This window comes from Lepidochelys olivacea (assembly GCF_965140295.1).
Source record: "Lepidochelys olivacea isolate rLepOli2 genome assembly, chromosome: 2".
NCBI classification, from domain to species: Eukaryota; Metazoa; Chordata; order Testudines; family Cheloniidae; genus Lepidochelys; species Lepidochelys olivacea.
Window position 1 is genome coordinate 158,018,882 of NC_140412.1, and position 19,477 is coordinate 158,038,358.

The 19,477-nt window shown below is 44.6% G+C and overlaps 1 protein-coding gene across 8 annotated transcripts in view; it reads right to left on the reverse strand.

The window, feature by feature from the left end:
• The window catches only part of COL15A1 (collagen type XV alpha 1 chain), a 275,266-nt gene that overhangs the window by 112,041 nt on the left and 143,748 nt on the right, over window positions 1–19,477 (reverse strand). For all 8 annotated transcript variants that reach the window (XM_084618725.1, XM_084618722.1, XM_084618723.1 and 5 more), the window contains 3 exons: window positions 18,598–18,675; window positions 11,845–11,907; window positions 6,767–6,895 (listed from right to left, as the gene is read on the reverse strand). In XM_084618725.1, the coding sequence (XP_084474851.1) occupies window positions 6,767–6,895; window positions 11,845–11,907; window positions 18,598–18,675 (270 nt within the window). The remainder of the gene's footprint in view (window positions 1–6,766; window positions 6,896–11,844; window positions 11,908–18,597; window positions 18,676–19,477) is intronic.

The following is a 19,477-nucleotide window of genomic DNA, read 5'->3' on the forward strand; positions in this document are numbered from 1 at the left end:
ATTTGCTGCTCGAGTCAAAAAGGGGTAACACTGGTGTCAGGAGCGGGAACCAGTTTCTAAGAGGAGAGATTGTGACCCGGTATTCCTGCTGAACCAAGATGGAACAAATAATGGAGGCATTTGCAGAATTCAAAACCGGCCAGTGGGATTTAAAACAAGACCTAAAATAGGAGCTGGAGGCTTCACAAAAGAATTTTAAAAAAGACCTGATTGATTCAGAAAAAGAACAAAAGCAACATCTTCAGGAGAAAGGGAATTATTAGAAAAACGGTTAAATTTGATTTGTAAAACAAGGGAAATTGGCAATAATGCCAAAATTAAAGGAAATAGTTCAGTTATATAAAAATGACCACTAAAAGGATTGTTATAAATTTAAGGCAGGGCAAGACAGACTGTCCGAGGTGTCCAGTGAAAGCCTCTTTCCCAGTCTGGGAAATGGGTGATCACCAAATTGAAGGAGCAAAGCTTGGTGAAGGCACAAGGATCAGCCCTACAGGTTTTGCTTAGATCTGGGCAGCTACAATAATGGGAGTTTGCCTATTGACTTTCTAATAGGATTGGGCTGAGTATAAGGATAGTTGGCACAGGCTAAAACATAATTGTTATTGGCTTTTTCGAGCATGTCTGGTCTAAGCGAATCGGGGATCCAAAACTGAACCACCTAATTGGTGTTGAATGGAGACAGTGACAGGGTAAGTGCACATGGCCCAAACCTGGGAAACTGCATCTGAAGAATCATAGAACCATAGGGTTAGAAGGGACCACAAGAGTCACCTAGCAGAAGAGTTGTTCTCCTGATCCAATAAAGATACAGGTTGTACTGCATTGGTCCCACAACTGGTGAAAATGACCCGTTGAACAGCCATCTTACTGGTTACCAGTAGCAAAAAGCAAAGAGACACCACAGACCATCGGGAAGGCATAAGTGAGCCTTTGACTAGCCTTTGGACCTCACCCATAATTCTGGTTAAGAAAAAGGATGGTGACACCAGATTCTGTATAGAAAATTAAATGAAGTCACTTCAAAATATTCTTATCCATTACCACAAATATATGACACCCTGGGTGCTGTAGCAGATTTAGTATGGTTTTTCACACTAGACCTTAGAAGTGGGTATTGGCAAGCAGAAAAGGGTCCAAGAGACAGGGCGGGAAAAGTGCTGTCATAGCAGGACATGGCTTGTGCAATTTAAAGTGACGGCTTTTGGTTTGTGCAATATACCCAGCCACATTAGAGAGACTAATGGAAAGGGTATTACACATAGCATTCCCCTCTCGGCCTGTCCGATATATCTAGATGATATCCTGGTGCATGCTAAAACATTTGAGCCAGAACCAAAACATTTACAAATGGTCGGTGATAAACTGAAGGCAGCCAACTTGAAACTGAACCCAAAGAAATCTGAGTTGTTTCAAAAAGGGGTAACATACCTTGGGCTCACAATTAGCAAGGAGGGCATTTCCCCGACAAAAAGAAATGGAGGCTGTACAGACCTGGCCCACTCCCTAGACATTTACATATGTGCAGAGTTTTATAGGGCTCAGAAGGTTTGTTCGTGGGTTTGCACAGCTTGTTGCATTTTCAGAGTTAAAAAAAGGCTCTGGTGACTGCTCCTGTCTTGGCCTAACTTTGTTTCAAAATCCCCTTTTCATATTGGTCACAGATGCTAGCGCTTATGGTCTGGGGACAGTACTGACACAGGAACACAAGGGACTTGAGAGGCTGGCTGCTTATTACAGCAAAAGTCTAAGTTATTTATTGCACCACCCGAAAGGAACTTGTAGCAGTGGTTAAATCTGTAGAACATTTGCACTGGTATTTGTATGAGAGGAAGTTTGTGGTCAGGACAGACCATGCTTCCCTGCAATGGCTCTTTAGATTCAAGAATCCTAAGGGACAGCTTTCCAGATGCTTGGAGAAACTGCAGTGCTAGGATTTCACAATCACACATAAGTCTGGCGATAAGCACAGTAATGCTGATACTTTGTCCAGACAACTCTGTTGGGAGTCTAACTGCAAACCCTGCCCCAAACAGGAGAGCAAAGAATTAGTTGCTCAAGGGAATTGGGGGCGGCTCACTTCCTCTAATTCACACAAGTGCCCATGTTCCTGGTTCATCAACTGGAATGATGAGGATGGAGTTGCAGGAATGGACCCCAGAACAAGTCAAAACTTTCCGAAGAGAGGATCCTGATATCAGGATTGTGTGAGACTGGAAAATCAATTTGCATATGCAGCCACCGTAGAACATAGTGTCCCCCCGATAAACACCACACTAAAGGCTTTCGGGTCACGGTGGGAAAGCTTTGAGTTTAAAGAGGAAATATTGTATAGGAATGGGGAGAAACCAGCAAGTGATGGATCCAGACACCAGCTGGTTGTACCGGATACATTAAAAAAGAAGTTTTGAGGTTACGTCATGATTTTAAAACTACTGGACATTTTGGGGACTGCAAAAACCTGAGCCAACCTAAAGAAAAATTTCTATTGGGTAAAATTCAGGCAGGATGTGGAAAATTGATAAAGGAAATGTGATGCTTGCATTATAAAGGGGGGTCCCTTTAAAACTGGGACATTCCCTTTGCGGCATTATCTTGTGGGGGGCACCAATGGAGCATGCTGCCATTGATGTTCTTGGGACCTTGGCTGAGACAGAGGCTGACAATAAGTATTTGCTGGTGGTTCTGGACTACTTTACAAAATGGCCTGAGGCTAACACACTAAGACATCAAGATGCTGGGACAGTAGGAGAGGTCTTAGTAAATGAATTCTTCACCAGATTTGGGGTCCCAGATGAGTTAAAGATGAAAGGAGAAAATCAGAATCCAAAGTGTTCCAACACATTTGTGAGATTCTAGGGATTGCAGAGCTCCCATCACCACCCCCACCCCCCCAATCTGATGGGATGGTGAAAAGGTTCAATAGGACTCTAGGAATTCCTTTGTAGAACAGCGTCAAAGGAACTGAGACCAGCATATCCCATTCCTTTTGATGGCTTATAGGACAGCAGTCAGTGAGACTACAAAGCGTATCCCAGCACTTTTCACATCTGGGCAGGAGATAAGGGGTCCCAGCAAACTTTTTATATAGAGTCCCTGAAGAGGAACAAAAGGGAGTTGAACCATGGACTGTGTAGAAACCCTACTATCCAACACTGAAAATGTTCACACTTTTGCTAAGGGAAATGTGAGGATAGCCTCTGACCAGGCACCTCCTTCATCCTGCCAGATTTTAGTGCTTACCCCTCTGGCGATGGTGGGCCTGGGGTAATCAGCCCCACTGATGGCAGGGTTTGCCTTCCCCCTTCTGTGCTCCCTTGGTTGTTACTTTAAGGGTAGGCCTGAAGGTTGGCCTAAGGGTTGATCCTCCACCAAACAAGAGGGACTGCAATTTGGTGCACTGAAGATACACGTGCGCCAGGGTCACCCTCACGCCACAGAAAGGGCAGGCTTTGGGGATGGGGGTGAACCATTTCTATTTCAATTGTCTTTTATATTATTTAGGTTTGTCCTTAACCAGCTTGAGTTGGCAGCAGCAGCTGCTGTATATGGATACTGGCTATATGAAACAACATGAGAAAGGGTTTACAGGATTGAAATCCTATGTTTCATAAAATTTCTGGTCTGTTCAAGATTAATTGACTCAAACAGACACAGTTCTTTAAACTGTCCTTCCTACCTTCTGCAAACTTGGCAGCCTTTTTTGATTAGGAAACAAAAATACATTAAATGACTTTGGGGACCCCATTTTGTTCATTCTAGCACTTTTCTTCCCCCCTCTAGAAAGCAAGTATTTATATTATGTCATTTAAGGCAGATGTATTATTGCCCTTTATTTGGTTGCCTTTTGATACTATTTAAAAGGAGTCACTTAAAACCATAATTATTTATTTTAACTCAGAGTGGGATGATCCTTATTGTGGCACTTACATTTACAGTAAGTACAATAAATGTTTGCTCCCAAACAGCTTGTTTTTCCTATTTTAGTTTAAACAAGTAGTACAATCAGTTGACACTATCCTAATCATTCCCGTCATTTATTCACAGGTGGTAGAATGAAGAGTCCAAGTTTCATGTCCTTGGAGCCACCTTCTGAAGGGCTTCAAGGAATAGGTCCTTCAGGACATGAGGAAAGATCTCAAGGAATGAAATTACAATTACAATTCAATGAAATTAGAATTCATCCTATGACTTAAACAAACAAAATTAATCAGATAAATTGATATTTTAAAAATAACGTATTTAGCTTCAAAGATTTTTGAGAAGATATATGTTCTGAGCTAAGATTCATTAGGGCATGCCAAGTATAATTGTCTTTGCTTGAAAAAAAGAAAGAAAAACACTGTAGCTAATCTGGGCACCAATTCTTTGGTGGGGTCAATCTTGCTTCAACTAAGTCAACACGAGTGGGATTGGGCCTTTCTAAGGGTTTGTCTTCACTACTGGGGTAAGGTGACCTAAGCTAAACTACTCCAGCTATGCAAGTTACCCCAGTGTCTTCACGGTGCTGAGTCACTGGGAGATGCTCGCCGGTCGACTTCCCTTACTCTTCTCGGAGAGCTGGAGTACCAAGGTTGACCAGAAAGCGCTCTGCCATCGATTTAGTGGATCTTCACTAGACCCGCTAAATCGATTCCTGTTGCATCAATTGCTGTAGCATCAATCTCCCCGTAGTGGAGACCAGCCCAAAGTGTCCTTCTACTCTACTCTGAAAAGTGGTTACATTCAGTAATCACTTTCTTGCATGATGTAATTGTTAGGATATAGATATTCAGGCCTGTCTGTAGAGGCCTGTACTTTAAGAATTTAGGTGTATTCTTATCACTTGGCTAGTTAGAGGTATAAAAGAAAGAATCAAAATCACTGTCTGCCAGTGTAAGGTCCTTCTCTTACTGTGACAGTCTGAGGTCCTGTTCTTAGGCTAAGGCCTTTGGCTAAGCGACAGAGGCAGCCATAAGCTGGGAAGCGACCGGTCACATCCTCACATTCCAAAGTAGTCACATTGAAAGAAGGTGCTATTGGGCTGTTAGGAATACAATTCTATCCTGATAGTGCCTATCACCTCCAGAGAAAGGGAAGTGCCTAGAAGATGTAAAAGGAAATTGAGGTTGATAGTTTTCTGTCTGGTAAGAACTCACTTATCAATAGACACAGCTGGGAAACTCTTATGTCTTTATAGATGTAGTTGTGAAATCCTCACTTCTGTATTGTTTTGTCATTATAGTTCCCACTTTGCTATTGTTTATTGGCATGGTCTCTGTCTGGTTCTGTGATTGTTTCTGTCTGCTGTATAATTAATTTTGCTGGGTGTAAACTAATTAAGGTGGTGGGATATAATTGGTTAGCTAATCATGTTACAATATGTTAGGATTGGTTAGTTAAATTTCAGTAGAATGATTGGTTAAGGTATAGCTAAGAATATTACTATATAAATTAGGGGAAAACAGGAAGTAAGTTGGGATTCGAAAATAAGGAAAAAGGAACTTGTATTTAAGCTTGCTGGAAGTTCACCCCAATAAACATCTAATTGTTTGCACCTTCGGACTTCAGGTATTGTTGCTCTCTGTTCATGCGAGAAGGACCAGGGAAGTGGGAGAGTGAAGGAAGGAATAAGCTCTCTAACAGTAATCAGAATCGTGTCTGCTGACTCTAGGCACTATGTTTTTACTCATGTTAGCCCTGGAAAACCAACGCAACTGGGACAGAGAGAAAGGAGTGGGGGGGTTTTGTTTGGTTTTTTACACAAAGTGCCAGTTACACCTGTGCAAATCCACTGAAAGCATTGGGGTCACAGAGAATAATTTGAAGATAGCGGGATTGCAGCGGATCAGATTTGGGCCTCAACTTCTGTTGCCAGTGGTGATGTGTGAGAAGGAAAAAACCCACCTTGACTCTCAGATTCCAGACTAAGTTTACAGAGCTAGTAGTTACTGTTTTTATTGTTAGCTGAGCTTATTTAACATGTATTGACATACAATAAATATACAACCCCATGACACCATTTCTACTATCATCTTTCAAAGTAGGACTGCACTTCAAGTGTTCCTTAGGACTAAAGGGTAAATTTTCATCTCTGGGTGAGCTACAATGAAGGGAGAAAGCCCAAAGAGATGAAAGTCCAATGGTAGCTTTAAGTTATAAATTCCCTTTGAATTGTGTAACTGCTTCCCAGCTTTATTTTCCTGAAAATGTCAGGGAAAAACAAATAAACAGTCTCATTAAACTTCAGTAAAAGCATCCTTCATTCTTCAGCCTGGTCCACATTCACCTGTATTCTTTGGCTGCTTTGCACTGCTCTGGAATGAAGCAATGCAGCTAGCTGTTCCAGAGAATATGGCCCTTTGGCTTTTGTGCCTTTCATAAGAATCTGGCAAAAAATTGCAAATTCCATCAAATCCTGGGCTCATCTAGTAGCGCCCATCCTAAAATACCAACAACAGTCAGCATTCTAAGAGTTTGTCTTCACTTCGCTTTAACATGGCTGTGTAGTCGCGGCACCAGCGCTGGGAGAGAGCTCTCCCAGTGCTGTAAAAAAAACCCACCTCCACGAGGGGGGAGTAGCTCCTAGCGGTGGTGCTGTCTACACTGCCACTTTACAGCGCTGAAACTTGCAGTGCTCGCAGGGTGAGGGTTCACATCCCTGAGCGAGAAAGTTTCAGCGCTGTAAAGGGGCAGTGTAGACAAGGCTTAAGAAACATGCAAGTTCTCTGTGTAGGAAATTATAGCTGAAGTATAGCACTAATGTCTACACATGAGTGATACTCACTGGAGGGCCTGGCTCACCAGAAGGTCCATCTTTCCCATCTTTCCCTGGTGATCCAGGGGATCTTGCATTTGAATCAGGTTTTCCTGGTGCTCCGGGTAATCCTGGAGGGCCTGGTGGCCCAGGGAGACCCTTGAGAAATCAGAAATACTGTTAGAAAACATTGTCATTTGTTTTCATCCCCACCCCGGCCAGGTCCATGCAGCATTCTTAAAGAGAACCAGCATTCTTAAATAGAATTCATAAAACTCTATATCACTGAACTTGGGCAAACACTTCCCTTTCTTTTCATTAAGGGTCAATCCTGCTCCCATTGATCCCCCTCTCTCCCTAGCAGTGTCACAGAAGTTCATTCTTCCCTTGCTCTGGGAGGTATGCCTCCACCATCACCTTTAATCTGCAACTATGGAAGACAGTTAAAAATGAAAATCTACTGTGTTTACTTTGTGTAAGACACTCAGGGATACTCCAGTGATCAACATGGTCTTCATTCCAAAGCAATCAGGATAGATAGAAGCCAAAGGGACTTCTGCTATTAATTTCAGAGGGAGCAGGATTATTACTACTAGTTGTATTACCATAGCACCAAGGAGCCCTAGTCATGGACATGTTAAATCCATTGTGCTAGGTGCTGTACAAACAGAACAAACAGGTGATTCCTGCCCAAAGACGTGGCTCTGATAGCACAATGACATTAAACCGCATGAAATGAAAGATCCATGGAAAGAACCAAGTTGTTTTCATATTTAAGAAATATACATTTGAAAATTCCTCTCTCTTAAATAAAAGTTAATCTTTAATGCTTTACCTTGTATTACTGATCCTGTATATTAACGGAAAAAGGTAATGGAGAATTTTGAAAATTATGGGCTTGACCCTGTAAATTGATGAGCACTTTGGCCTTGATCCAGAAAAACACAATCACATGCTTAACTTTATGCACATGAAGAGTCCCACTGAAGGAACACTTGGCTGAGGATAAGTTTCTCAGCACCTCACAACACTGAGTCCTAGGAGAGCAATTTTGAACTGGACTGAGAGATGGATAGGATGTCAGTGAAGATGCTGCAGGACGGGGCTATACTATATGACCAAGCTTCCTGGATATGGCATCCTGGACTTCTTGAAGTTTAGAAAAGAGAGATTTAGGAAGATTATAAAACAGAAAATTTCAATACAGATGACAGGCCCATCCCAAAGGTGTATGGTAGTTTCTCTCTCTGGCTGTCAACAATGATCAATACAATACCTTTGTATTAGGTTTGTTCACCTTTGACCATTTGACTACCAGCTCTTTCTCTTTGTAAGATTCCCCACCACACACCTTTACTGTGCTTCTGGCTGATTCTCTGGGCATTAAGCCCAGTTAAGTGTAACATTATATACAAAAAGAAAAGGAGTACTTGTGGCACCTTAGAGACTAACCAATTTATTTGAGCATAAGCTTTCGTGAGCAACAGCTCACTTCATCAGATGCTAGACATTCCACAGTATGCATCCAATGAAGTGAGCTGTTGCTCACGAAAGCTTATGCTCAAATAAATTGGTTAGTCTCTAAGGTGCCACAAGTACTCCTTTTCTTTTTGCGAATACAGACTAACACGGCTGTTACTCTGAAACCTGTCATTATATACAAAGTAATGCTTGGAGATGGGAGTTTTATGGGATTATTGTTGCTGCATTTCGTTATTCAGCATTTCAGCAGGAGCAAGGTAAGGCTGGATTTGGCTGGCTGTTCAGACATGTAGCAAGAAAAAAATAGCTCAGGGTCAAGGAAAACTCCAGACTTTACCTTGGTAGCAAAGTGAAAGTTTGAGTTAAAGCTGATGAGTCATCCCTAGGCAGGCGTCCCATTGTGCTATATAAACATACAGCAAAACTGTCTCTGCCCTGAGGAGAAGTTTATAATCTAAACAATGGAGACAAGGTGGAAGGGATACAAAGGGACTGAGAGGTGAAGGGACAGCAGGTCAGAGGAGGAGCCAGAAATACAATGGAAGTCTCCTGATTCTTAATCGAGCACCTTGTCTGCTAGAGCAGTGCTTCTCAAGCTATCTGATGTGGGGGACTGGCAATTTTTTTTTCCAATGTGCATGCAGACCGGCCACCGATGGCTCACGGACCGGCACCGGTCCACGGACCACCACTTTGAGTAGCACGGCGCTAGACCACACTGCATCTTAAGAAATTCACACACACACCCCTGAAAGTACCAGCACAAGGCTAAAAACCCCTTAATTCACATATAAATCCCTAAAATAGGGCTTAATTGAGACTCAGATAGTACACAGGATGAATTCCATCTAATGGCAGTAGTGTCAGAAACATGGGTCCAAAGGAACATAGAATCATAGAATCACAGAATATCAGGGTTGGAAGGGACCTCAGGAGGTCATCTAGTCCAACCCCCTGCTCAAAGCAGGACCAATCCCCAATTAAATCATCCCAGCCAGGGCTTTGTCAAGCCTGACCTTAAAAACTTTCTAAGGAAGGAGATTCTACCACCTCCCTAGGTAACGCATTCCAGTGTTTCACCACCCTCCTAGTGAAAAAGTTTTTCCTAATATCCAACCTAAACCTCCCCCACTGCAACTTGAGACCATTACTCCTTGTCCTGTCCTCTTCTACCACTGAGAATAGTCTAGAACCATCCTCTCTGGAACCACCTCACAGGTAGTTGAAAGCAGCTATCAAATCCCCCCTCATTCTTCTCTTCTGCAGACTAAACAATCCCAGTTCCCTCAGCCTCTCCTCATAAGTCATGTGTTCCAGACACCTAATATTTTTTGTTGCCCTTCGCTGGACTCTCTCCAATTTATCCACATCCTTCTTGTAGCGTGGGGCCCAAAACTGGACACAGTACTCCAGATGAGGCCTCACCAATGTCGAATAGAGGGGGACGATCACGTCCCTCGATCTGCTCGCTATGCCCCTACTTATTAACATATTAATTATAAATAGGGCATCAGCCTTTGATTAATTCAATACTGGGAAAGTATGATTCATAGATTTTAAGTCATAAGAACATAAGAACGGCCATACTGGGTCAGACCAAAGGTCCATTCAGCCCAGTATCCTGTCTTCCAACAGTGGCCAATGACAGGTGCTCCAGAGGGAATGAACAGAACAGGCAATCACCACGTGATCCAAAATCCAGAAGGGACTATTATGATAATCTACTCTGACCTCCTGCATAGTAATCTCGATATCAAGACCAGTGATGAGCTGCCAAAATCTTAACAATGGGTTTCCTCCTTACCCCACAAGGGGGTCGTTGCCCACCCCCGCCGCCCGGGACTCCTGCCCCATCCAACCCCCCTGCGTTCCTTGATGCCCCCCCCCCGGACCCTTGCCCCATCTATCTCCCTCCCCTGTCCCCTGATTGCCCCCAGAACCAGGCAGGAGGGTCTCGTGGGCCACCATAGTGGGTGCCCACCCCTAAGAGCCAGAGGCACCTGCCGGGGGGCAAGGTGGGGAGTCCTGGAGGTGCTTACCTGAGGCAGCTCCCAGGAAGCATCCGGCAGGTCCCTCTGGCTCCTAGGGGTGGGAGAGCGTAGCTGGGGGGGGCAGGGGGAGGGACCGCTCCCCCACTGATCTCATCAAAAGTGGAACCTTAGGCGCCGACTCCCCAGGTGCTCTGCACCCACCGGCAGCTCCCCGCCCCACGCCCAACCCCAGATCTCCTCACCTCCACTCCGCCTCCTCCCCTGAACGCAGTGCCCCACTCTGTTTCTCCGCCCCCTCCCCAGGCTTCCCGCGAATCAGCTGTTCAGCAGGAAGCCGGGGAGGGCAGAGAAGCAGGCGGTGGCTTCCCGCTCTGGCCAAGGGTGGCGGAGGTGATCTGGGGCGGGAAGCGGTTCCCCTGCACCTCGCCCCCCGGATTACCTGCTGCGGCCCGGGCGGCCCTCCTCGCACCCCCCTGCCCAAGCTCACCTCCGCTCCACCTCCACCTCCCTGGGTCTGAGCGGGAAGCCACCGCCTGCTTCTCAGCCTGCCCCAGCTTCCCACGCAAACAGCTGATTTGCAGGAAGCCTGGTGGGGGCAGAGAAGCACAGCAGGGTGGCACGTTCAGGGGAGGAGGTGGAGCGGAGGTGAGCTGGGGCCGGGGCAGGGAGCTGCCGGTGGGTGCTCTGCACCCACCAAATTTTCCCCGCGGGTGCTCCAGGGCTTGGAGCACCCATGGAGTCGGCGCCTAAGGCACCACTTTTGGCCGGTTAAATTTAGAAGCCGTTTTAGAACCAGTTGTCCCTCGCGGAACAACCGGTTCTAAAAGGGCTTCTAAATTTAACAACCGGTTCTAGCAAACCAGTGTGAACCGGCTCCAGCTCAACACTGATCAAGACCATATTTTTTGTTTGAGCTACAGCATATCTTTTTAGAAAGATCTCCAGTTTTGATTTAATAAAAGTACAGCACTAATCCTGGCCTTTGCAAAGGTTTGGATACAGGCAGAAGACAGAGAGGACACTCAAGGCTGACAGAAGGCATTAGTGTGAATTAACAGCCCCATATAGTTGTACACCTTATTAAAGGAATAGGTGCCCAAAGCTGAAGCAAGCAATGAATAATACCATCCACTTATCTTCACTGACTTCTAATCATCTCAGAATCAAAAGGGACTTTCTTTAAAACAAACAAAAACCTCTCCATGATTCCTTCACTCTGTTTCTCCCATCTCTTTCTCCCACTCCACCACCAATGACACTCCCGCAATCCGAGCCTCCTCTGTCCCTTCCCCAAATGCTCCACAATCGTGGGAGAGTGCTAGTGACAGCTGAATTTTTAATTGTGCTGCCCCATTTTTCTGCACTTTTTTGCCTCTAACCAAGCTTCCAACTCACTTTTTCTCTTAAAATCTGACTGCAAAGCTTCCTCTACTCTTTGGATCAAATAAACTCTCCTTGCAAAGTTTTTTGTGATGTTTTGTATTAAGGATGCTATCTAAATAAAAACCATGTTTTGCACTGTGTAACCATATGATCATTGATTCATAATTATTCAAATGCTATAATCATTTAAAATACAGATAAAAGATAAAGCTATTTACTGCACAAAATTAGCAAACATTAGTACATACTTACTCTTAAAACCTCACTGTCTCGGTCAAGGTCACCAGATCCAGATCCTTCAGGTTCCAGTCTACTCTGAAGTCAAGAGAATTCATTTTAAAATGTTGTTTCTAATGAAGAGATGGAAGACTGATATATAAAAATACCATTTGTGCTTCTGTTAATCTCATTATGGTTGGCATCTCAATAGCAGAAAGCTGTCTATGAAATAAAATGTATTCTTAAACTTTCATTGATATTTTTTATATCTAAATGCACCACCAGCATTTTAATCAGATGCTTTGGAGGAGTTTCATACCAGTTAACTATATTAGTTATTCATTTCTGTATTCACCTACAAATACTATTCTATTCCATTGACAAGGATACCCAGAAGTTGCACCCTTATGTAAGATCATTGGAGATGAGATGGAATAAATATTTACATTCAGCTTTAAATTTCTAAATATACCTGTCACACTTGGGTATCCCCCAAAAATACATCTATAGCGATTAGCTACTAACTTCCTGCAAAGGTCTGTGACTCATAAGGCATAGGATGAAGATTCTGCTGTGGGGATCTGCAGAGGCATTTTTGTAGAGAAACTAAAAACATTAAATTATTGCATTGCTATTAATTAAAACAATCTATTTGGAAACTGAGTCATGCTATGATTGGTGAAAGGCTGCTTAGTTCCGATTTGTGCATTTTTGGCTGTAAATACAGGAGTCCAAACTCTTTCCTCCAGGCCATTGACATTGAAAGCGCTACTGAAGATTATGCTCAGATTTCCAAGCCCCCATATTTTTAAAGATCAAAATTTTCTGAAAGAATCTTATTTCTTCCCCAAGAGAAATTTTCCATGCATGGTCTCATGAAGATGAAGTTTTAGAGTAGTTCAAAAGAAATCTAGTCATCCATTTTTTGAATTATTGGAGAGTGTTTGATGCATAAGAAACCTGAAAAAGCTGAAGCTTTCTTGCTACTTGTACAAACATGAATAGGAGTTATTAGCAATTGAAATATCAGTTTCACACATGTAAATAATTTACACTACATTTAACATTATGGGACTATGGCATAATGTCTATTCATTGTACTGAAGTTAGTTACATAGGAGTTTTTTCACTGCTCGTTCACTCTGGAGTTCTGACACAGCTGTGTCAGGTTTTGACTATGGCTATGTCTACACTACAGTTTATGTTGGCATAACCTATGTCACTCAGAGGGGTGGTTTATTTACACCCCAGAGCAACATAAGTTACACAGACATGAGCACCAGTGTGCACAGCGCTGTGTCAGTGGGAGAGCTTCTCCCACCATCATAGCTTCTGCCACTTGCAGAGGTGGTTTTATTATGCCGACAGGAGAGCTCTCTCCCATCAGCAGAAAGCGTCTTCACCAGTCACACTGCAGCTGTGCTGCTGAGTGCTGTATGTGTAGACAAACTCTGTGTGTCATGGATCTGCAAAGCAGGGGACTACAAATCTTACCAGCTCCCTCCCCACTATACTTCTCCTTCCTCTGGCCAAGTAAGAGTAGCTGGGCATTGTTGGGAATTGGAAGCAGTAGCTGGCCACATGGCTAGTTAGGAGCTACAAAGAAATTGGATGTAGAGGCCACATGGCAAGTCAGGAATTACAGAGAGACTGAATGCAGAGAGAATTGCCCAGAAACCATATGCAGAGCAGTGTGTGGAACAGGCTGGGAGTCAAGGATGCTAGAACCTTTGTAGAAGTGCGGGGACCAAGGCCAAAGCGCCCCCTTCCTCTGCAGCTGGCTGCTCTGGTGGTGAGCCAGCGGCCCACTCTTCTGGTGCCACAGCAGCCCCTGGTGGGCAAAAGGTGTAACTACAGCACCTCCCTGGCAGAATCTATTATTCTACCAAGGAAAAAAAATTCTACAGGGGACATGAATTCTTCCCTTGTTTCTTTTGTTAAAAGCAAGGAGGCATGGCCTCTCTGCCCACACAGTTCCCGTACTGTGAGTGCCAGACATCACAACTAGGTGCAGATCTATGTGGGTCTTACAGAGGGAGCAGTAGTGGCTGGGCATTGAACCAGTGCAGAGGGACCCTAATAAGACTAATTAATTGAGCCTGGCCTGGAAACCTGCAGGCTCCTATTTCTCTGAATAGAAACTGGACTGGAGAGGTCACCCAAGCACTAGGCCTGAAGAGCCCTGGTTGTTGATTGGACTGCTTCGGGGTCCCTAACAATAACAACTATTGCTCACCTTGAACTGTAACCATTTAAGCCTCTGTACCTAGGATATTTGCAACATTTCCTTTTCCTGCCAGCCTTAATAAACTACCCTTTCACTTAACCATGTGTCTGAGTAGTCGCTGGGACCCACCAGGGCTAGCACCTACAAGGCCTGGCTGCTGAAACACCTACAGTGATTGCCTCTAAGTCACGATCCACCCGGCTTGCTACTGGCACCTTAGGAGCTTGGAGTACTTCAGCACTGAGCAGCCTCAATGTTTACAAGTGAAAACTATGGAAGTGCATATTGAAGTCAGTAGAGAGTTACGCTTTAATCATTTTTTAAAATAAATTACACATTAATTTTTATATGCTGTGTTGCTGTAGCTGAGTTGTTCCAAGGATATTAGAAAGGCAAGGTGGGTGAGGTTATATCTTTTATTGGACCACTTCTGTTGGTGAGAGAGAAGCTTTCAAGCTTACACAGAACTCTTCTTCAGGTCTGGGAAACGTACTGGGAGTAGTATCACACCTAAATACACGGTGGAACATATTGTTTAGAATAAGTAGTTAACACTTATTTCAAGGGACCATTCAAGGTGAAGTTGCCAGTTAACACTGCTCCACTCATAGGGAGAAAAAAAGAGGGGAAATTGGGGGCTGGGGTTAGTGGGTTATAGATTGTTGTAATAAGCTATAAATCCAGTGTTGCTATTCAGATCATGATTTTTAGTGTCTAGCAAAGTTATGAATTTAAGCTGCTAGGCTTGTCTTTTGAACATAGTATGCAGGTAGGGTGACCAGATAGCAAGTGTGAAAAATCGGAACAGGGAGTAGGCGGTAACAGGCGCTTATATAAGACAAAGCCCTGAATATTGGGACTGTCCCTATAAATCAGGACATCTGGTCACCGTATATACAGGTTTCCTTTGAGGATGAGAATTGAGAGGTCAGATATAGAGTGATCGCTTTGTGAAGCATTCACCCACAAGTGATATGATATTTTTGTCTTATTTTTTTGTTCAAAGTCATGCAAGACATAGTGATTGGTTTCACCCACATAGTTGTTATCGAGGCATTTAGTGCACTAGATGAGGTACACCACCTGTTGTGCTAGGCATATGTAGGACCCATGGGTCTTGAAAGGTGTGTTGTGGTGTGTGTTGATCATCCTAGCAATAGAAATGTCTGCAGGTTTTGCATCTGTTATTCTGGAGCCACTTTGAGTTCATGTGTCCTGGTCTGTGGGAAGCTTGCTTCTGATGATGAGCATGGAGAGGTTGGGTGGCTGTTTGAAGGCCAGAAGAGGGGGGTTGTGGCTGTTCCTTTGGTTTGGACAAAGTGTATGCTGTTGAATGTAAAATTGTTAGGGGTGTGGATGAAATGGAGGAGTTTGGAGACATGTATGAGGTGGATAACTGAGGGTTGTCCATTGTTTTGTAGATATTTGAGGCAGGAAGCAATGCTGTCATTGTCAGGGGTGTTGGCGTATAGGGAGGTGCCATCCATGGTGGCATAGGTGGTGTTCTGAGGGAGGTTGTTAAAGTAGCAATTTCTGGAGGAAGTTGGTTGTGTCCTAGAGGAAGCGAGCCCTTTGTGTGCTGAGTGGTTTAAGGATGGCGTCTAAGGGTCCTGATATTTCTTCAGTAAGAGTGCCGTGGCCAGATATGATGGGTCTCTGCCTGGGTTTCCTTGTTTATATTTTTTTTCCCTTCCTTTCCCCCTAATGTCTGAAGAGCGGTTAACTGGCAACTTAATCTTGAATGGTCCCTTGAAATGTGTTAACTACTTATTCTAAACAATCTGTTCCACCTTGTATTTATGTAAGGGGACGGTTGCCCCCTTACTAACATTCAGTGGGGGTGTTATAGTTGCTAGCTCCCAGTACTAAAAAGGGGGAAGGGTCAACGGGGAATCAGGACCCTGAGACTGACAGCCCCCAGGAACAATGGGGAGAGGCCAATGCTCCAGGTCAGCCTGAATGACAGGGCGAGCAGGCTAATCAGGGAGTCAGGAGGCCAGGGAGGTCCCGTCCTCTGTGTGAGCAGGAATTGCCTGGGGTCAGACAGAGTGGGGCCGAGCTAAGGAGAAAGCAGGGGCCGAAGCTGAGCTGGGGAGCAGAGCTGTGCCAGATCCAGAGGGACCAGAAAAGCAGCCCAGAGAGAGCAGACCCTGTGCTGGGAGCAGAGCTGCAGTAACCAGAGCCAGAGGGGCCAGAAAAGCAGCCCAGGAAGCAGGTCAGTGCTGGGAGCAGAGTCACAGAAGCAGCCTGCAGAGCAGACCTGTCCTGGGAGCAGAGCTGCAGCAACCAGAGGCAGAGGGGCCAGAGAAGCAGCCCAGGGAGCTGGAGGCAGAGCAGCAGCAGCAGTGCAGAGACCGAGTGGTGCAGCTGGGGCTGGAGCAATCCGGAGCTGGGTGCGGTGAGCAGCTGGAGAGAGCGAGGGGGACCCTGGGCAGCGGGCCCAGCACAGGGAGACGCCTCAGCCAAGGGGCTCTGCAGGCCAGGGTTGGATCATAACCCCGACAGGGCGGGGGCGACACTGGGAAGAAGGGTCCTACCACTTAGAGCCTGAGAGCGTGTGGCCACCACCAGAGCAAGTGTCCAACCCCCAGCATCCCTGCAGCACAGCCAGGGCCTGAGAAGAAGGCCTGGGACTTACAAGGAACAGACTGTGAACTGCCCGGACGTTCCAGAGACACTGTTTGTGATGTTCCCTGCCATAGGGTGGGGTGATGTGTTTCCTTTAACCTTTCCCATTATTCCTTATTCTTTTTAAAATTAATTGTTGATTAAATAACTTGCATTTGCTTTAACTTGTATGTAATGGTCAGTGGGTCAGAGAAGTGCCCAGTGCAGAGAGAGTACCCCGGAGTGGGGACACCCTAGCCCCTGTCCTAGGTGACCACAGCAGGGTTGGGGGTCGAGCCCCCCAGGAATCCTGGGCCCAGCCTTGTTGGGTTACAAGGACTCTGCCAGACAGGAGAGTGGAAGGGGAGTCCTCAAGGGCAGGGAGGCCACTGGGTAAAGGAAGTGGGAGCGAGGACTCAGATCCTTTCGCTAGCCCACTTCACTGGGGTAGGGCAGAAACCAGGAAAGTTCCCCACAAGAGCGGGACTGTTCCCCTCCTTACATTTAGCTGTGACACTGAGTACATTTCCCAGACCTGAAGAAGAGCTCTGTGAGGCCCAAAAGCTTGTCTCTCTCACCAACAAAATTTGTCCAATAAAAGATATTACCTCACCCACCTTGTGTCTCAGATATAAATGTTGATGTTAATATAATGGCAAACTTACTATGTAAATACTCAGAAGTCAAGGGTGCAGATTCTGGATCCACTCCAGCCTCTTTGCACTGCACCCCAGCATAAAATGGCCAGAAAGATATTGTAGCAGGCAATATGAGGATCAAGGGTGATCCTCTTGAGATGAAGAGTCTACATAGCACACATAGGGCACTCTGTTTGCTGAGGTCAATCTGGGGGAAAAGGAGTGGCCTGGGGCGTCACCATGCCCTAGTGATCCCCAGCAGCATTATCAGTCCCTTGGGGTTGTCATCAGCTGGGGTACATTCGAGTAACCCTTGAGCTGCTCTGTCTCATGCCAGAGAAATTAGTTGGTATGCAGTAGGCCCAAGGTCAGATGAGCACAAAGATGGCTTGGTGTCACTTTTGTGACCACTTCCTGAGTTGCTCTGTGTGCTCCTTACCCACAGCCAGGCTCTGGGCCAGGCAATCCAAAAGTTAAGGTTCTTATAACATATTTTACAAATTATATTGTTAAATACAAAATTTAATACACAATGGGCCCAGTTTTATCTTAACAGACATGATATCTTGTAAACACAGAACTACCATTGACTTCAATGGAAACCACAACTAGCTTTATCTCTGGGTGAAACCAGTTACTGCCAGTGCAATCAAAACCTTGGGCCTAATTCGCTCTTTGGCAGCATGTGCATGACTCTCTGTGAGACCTATAGGAGAGGCATGCGTACAGATGAGAGTGCAATCTGGATCACTCTTTCACTTCCTCATTCCTGAGTACTGAAAAAGAGAACTTCACCATCCTAAGAACATATGCTTTTCTATTTAACAGCAAATACAAATGATTGTCAAAACATCCCTGTGTTAGGGCATGGGAGGAAATGAGTAATTCAAATTTTAAAGCTCACGAAAGCTTATGCTCAAATAAATTGGTTCGTCTCTAAGGTGCCACAAATACTCCTTTTCTTTTTTCAAATTTTAAAATGTCTAATACAGGTGTCTTTTGAGAACATCTCATTTATATTTTCTTCTAAGTATTATGGCTCACATCTTTAGAAATGCTTTTGCAAAAGAACAAGTGCACATTTGCCCACTTCCAACTTAGGCATGTAATGGGTATGTGCTGATTGGGATACAGGCCTAAGTCAGTTATGTATTAATGTGTGTTTGCTTTATTGTGTGTACACTTTTTGACCATTTATACACATTGGCTACATGGTTATTTCCCCAGACTGCCCCTCGTTGTTAAGTTTTACCTCACTCTGTGCTAAGGAACAAGACAAGCAGAGCTAAATCTCAGATAGCCTCAGAAACTCACAAATCCTCTGAATGGAGCGGATGGGCCGGGAGGGCCTGGAAGTCCTGGTGGTCCTGGCAGTCCCACACCGGGCTCACCCTAGAAGAAGAACAAATATGAAGCAGTGAATATTTCAGACCACATTTGAGCATGTTTCATGACACTGTGTTAGCTTGGTTTGCCGTAGCTAGCTTCCTTAGACCTAACTGTATTTTTCAAGTTTATAGAAACAAAAACTAACACAAGACTATTGTTTAAATGCTAGAAAGGGATGTGAGATGTATTAATTTGTGAAATAAACTCCCAAGAGAAATGATCATTAGGGTAAAGTAAAACTACTAAGACTGAACAAAGCACTTGGCAATGTACTCTAGGAAATAACCCTGCATTGGCAGAGAGAGGATGTCATGAAAGGTCTTTTCCAACTCTAGCTTCTCAAACAAATTTACAATTGTATTAGCAGTGCCAATTGTGAGACAGGGATTTAATTCTTTATCAAAAGTATATTTTAGCATCAATTTCATTCTTTATGCATATCATATGCAAAAAGGGGAGATACCTCCCTTCTCAACATTACTACTCTCCTCCACAGCCTTTCCAAAATTACAGTCTTGTGATTTACCTAATGTACTTTTTCCCACTGCCCACACAGCTAAAGCTCCTGTTCAGGCCCTTACCATTTCCCCTCCTGACTACTATAACCTGCTCCTCTCTGGCCTTGCTAACACGCACCTCACCCTTACCTGAAGTCCATTCAAAGTACAGCTGCTAAGATGCTCTTCCTGGCCTGTTATGATCATACCAGAACCTCCATCCCTCCACTGGCTCCCCCTTCTTCACAGCTTCTACTACAAATTGAAAGCCTTTCATAATTTATCTTTCCCTGCTTCTCCACTCTTGC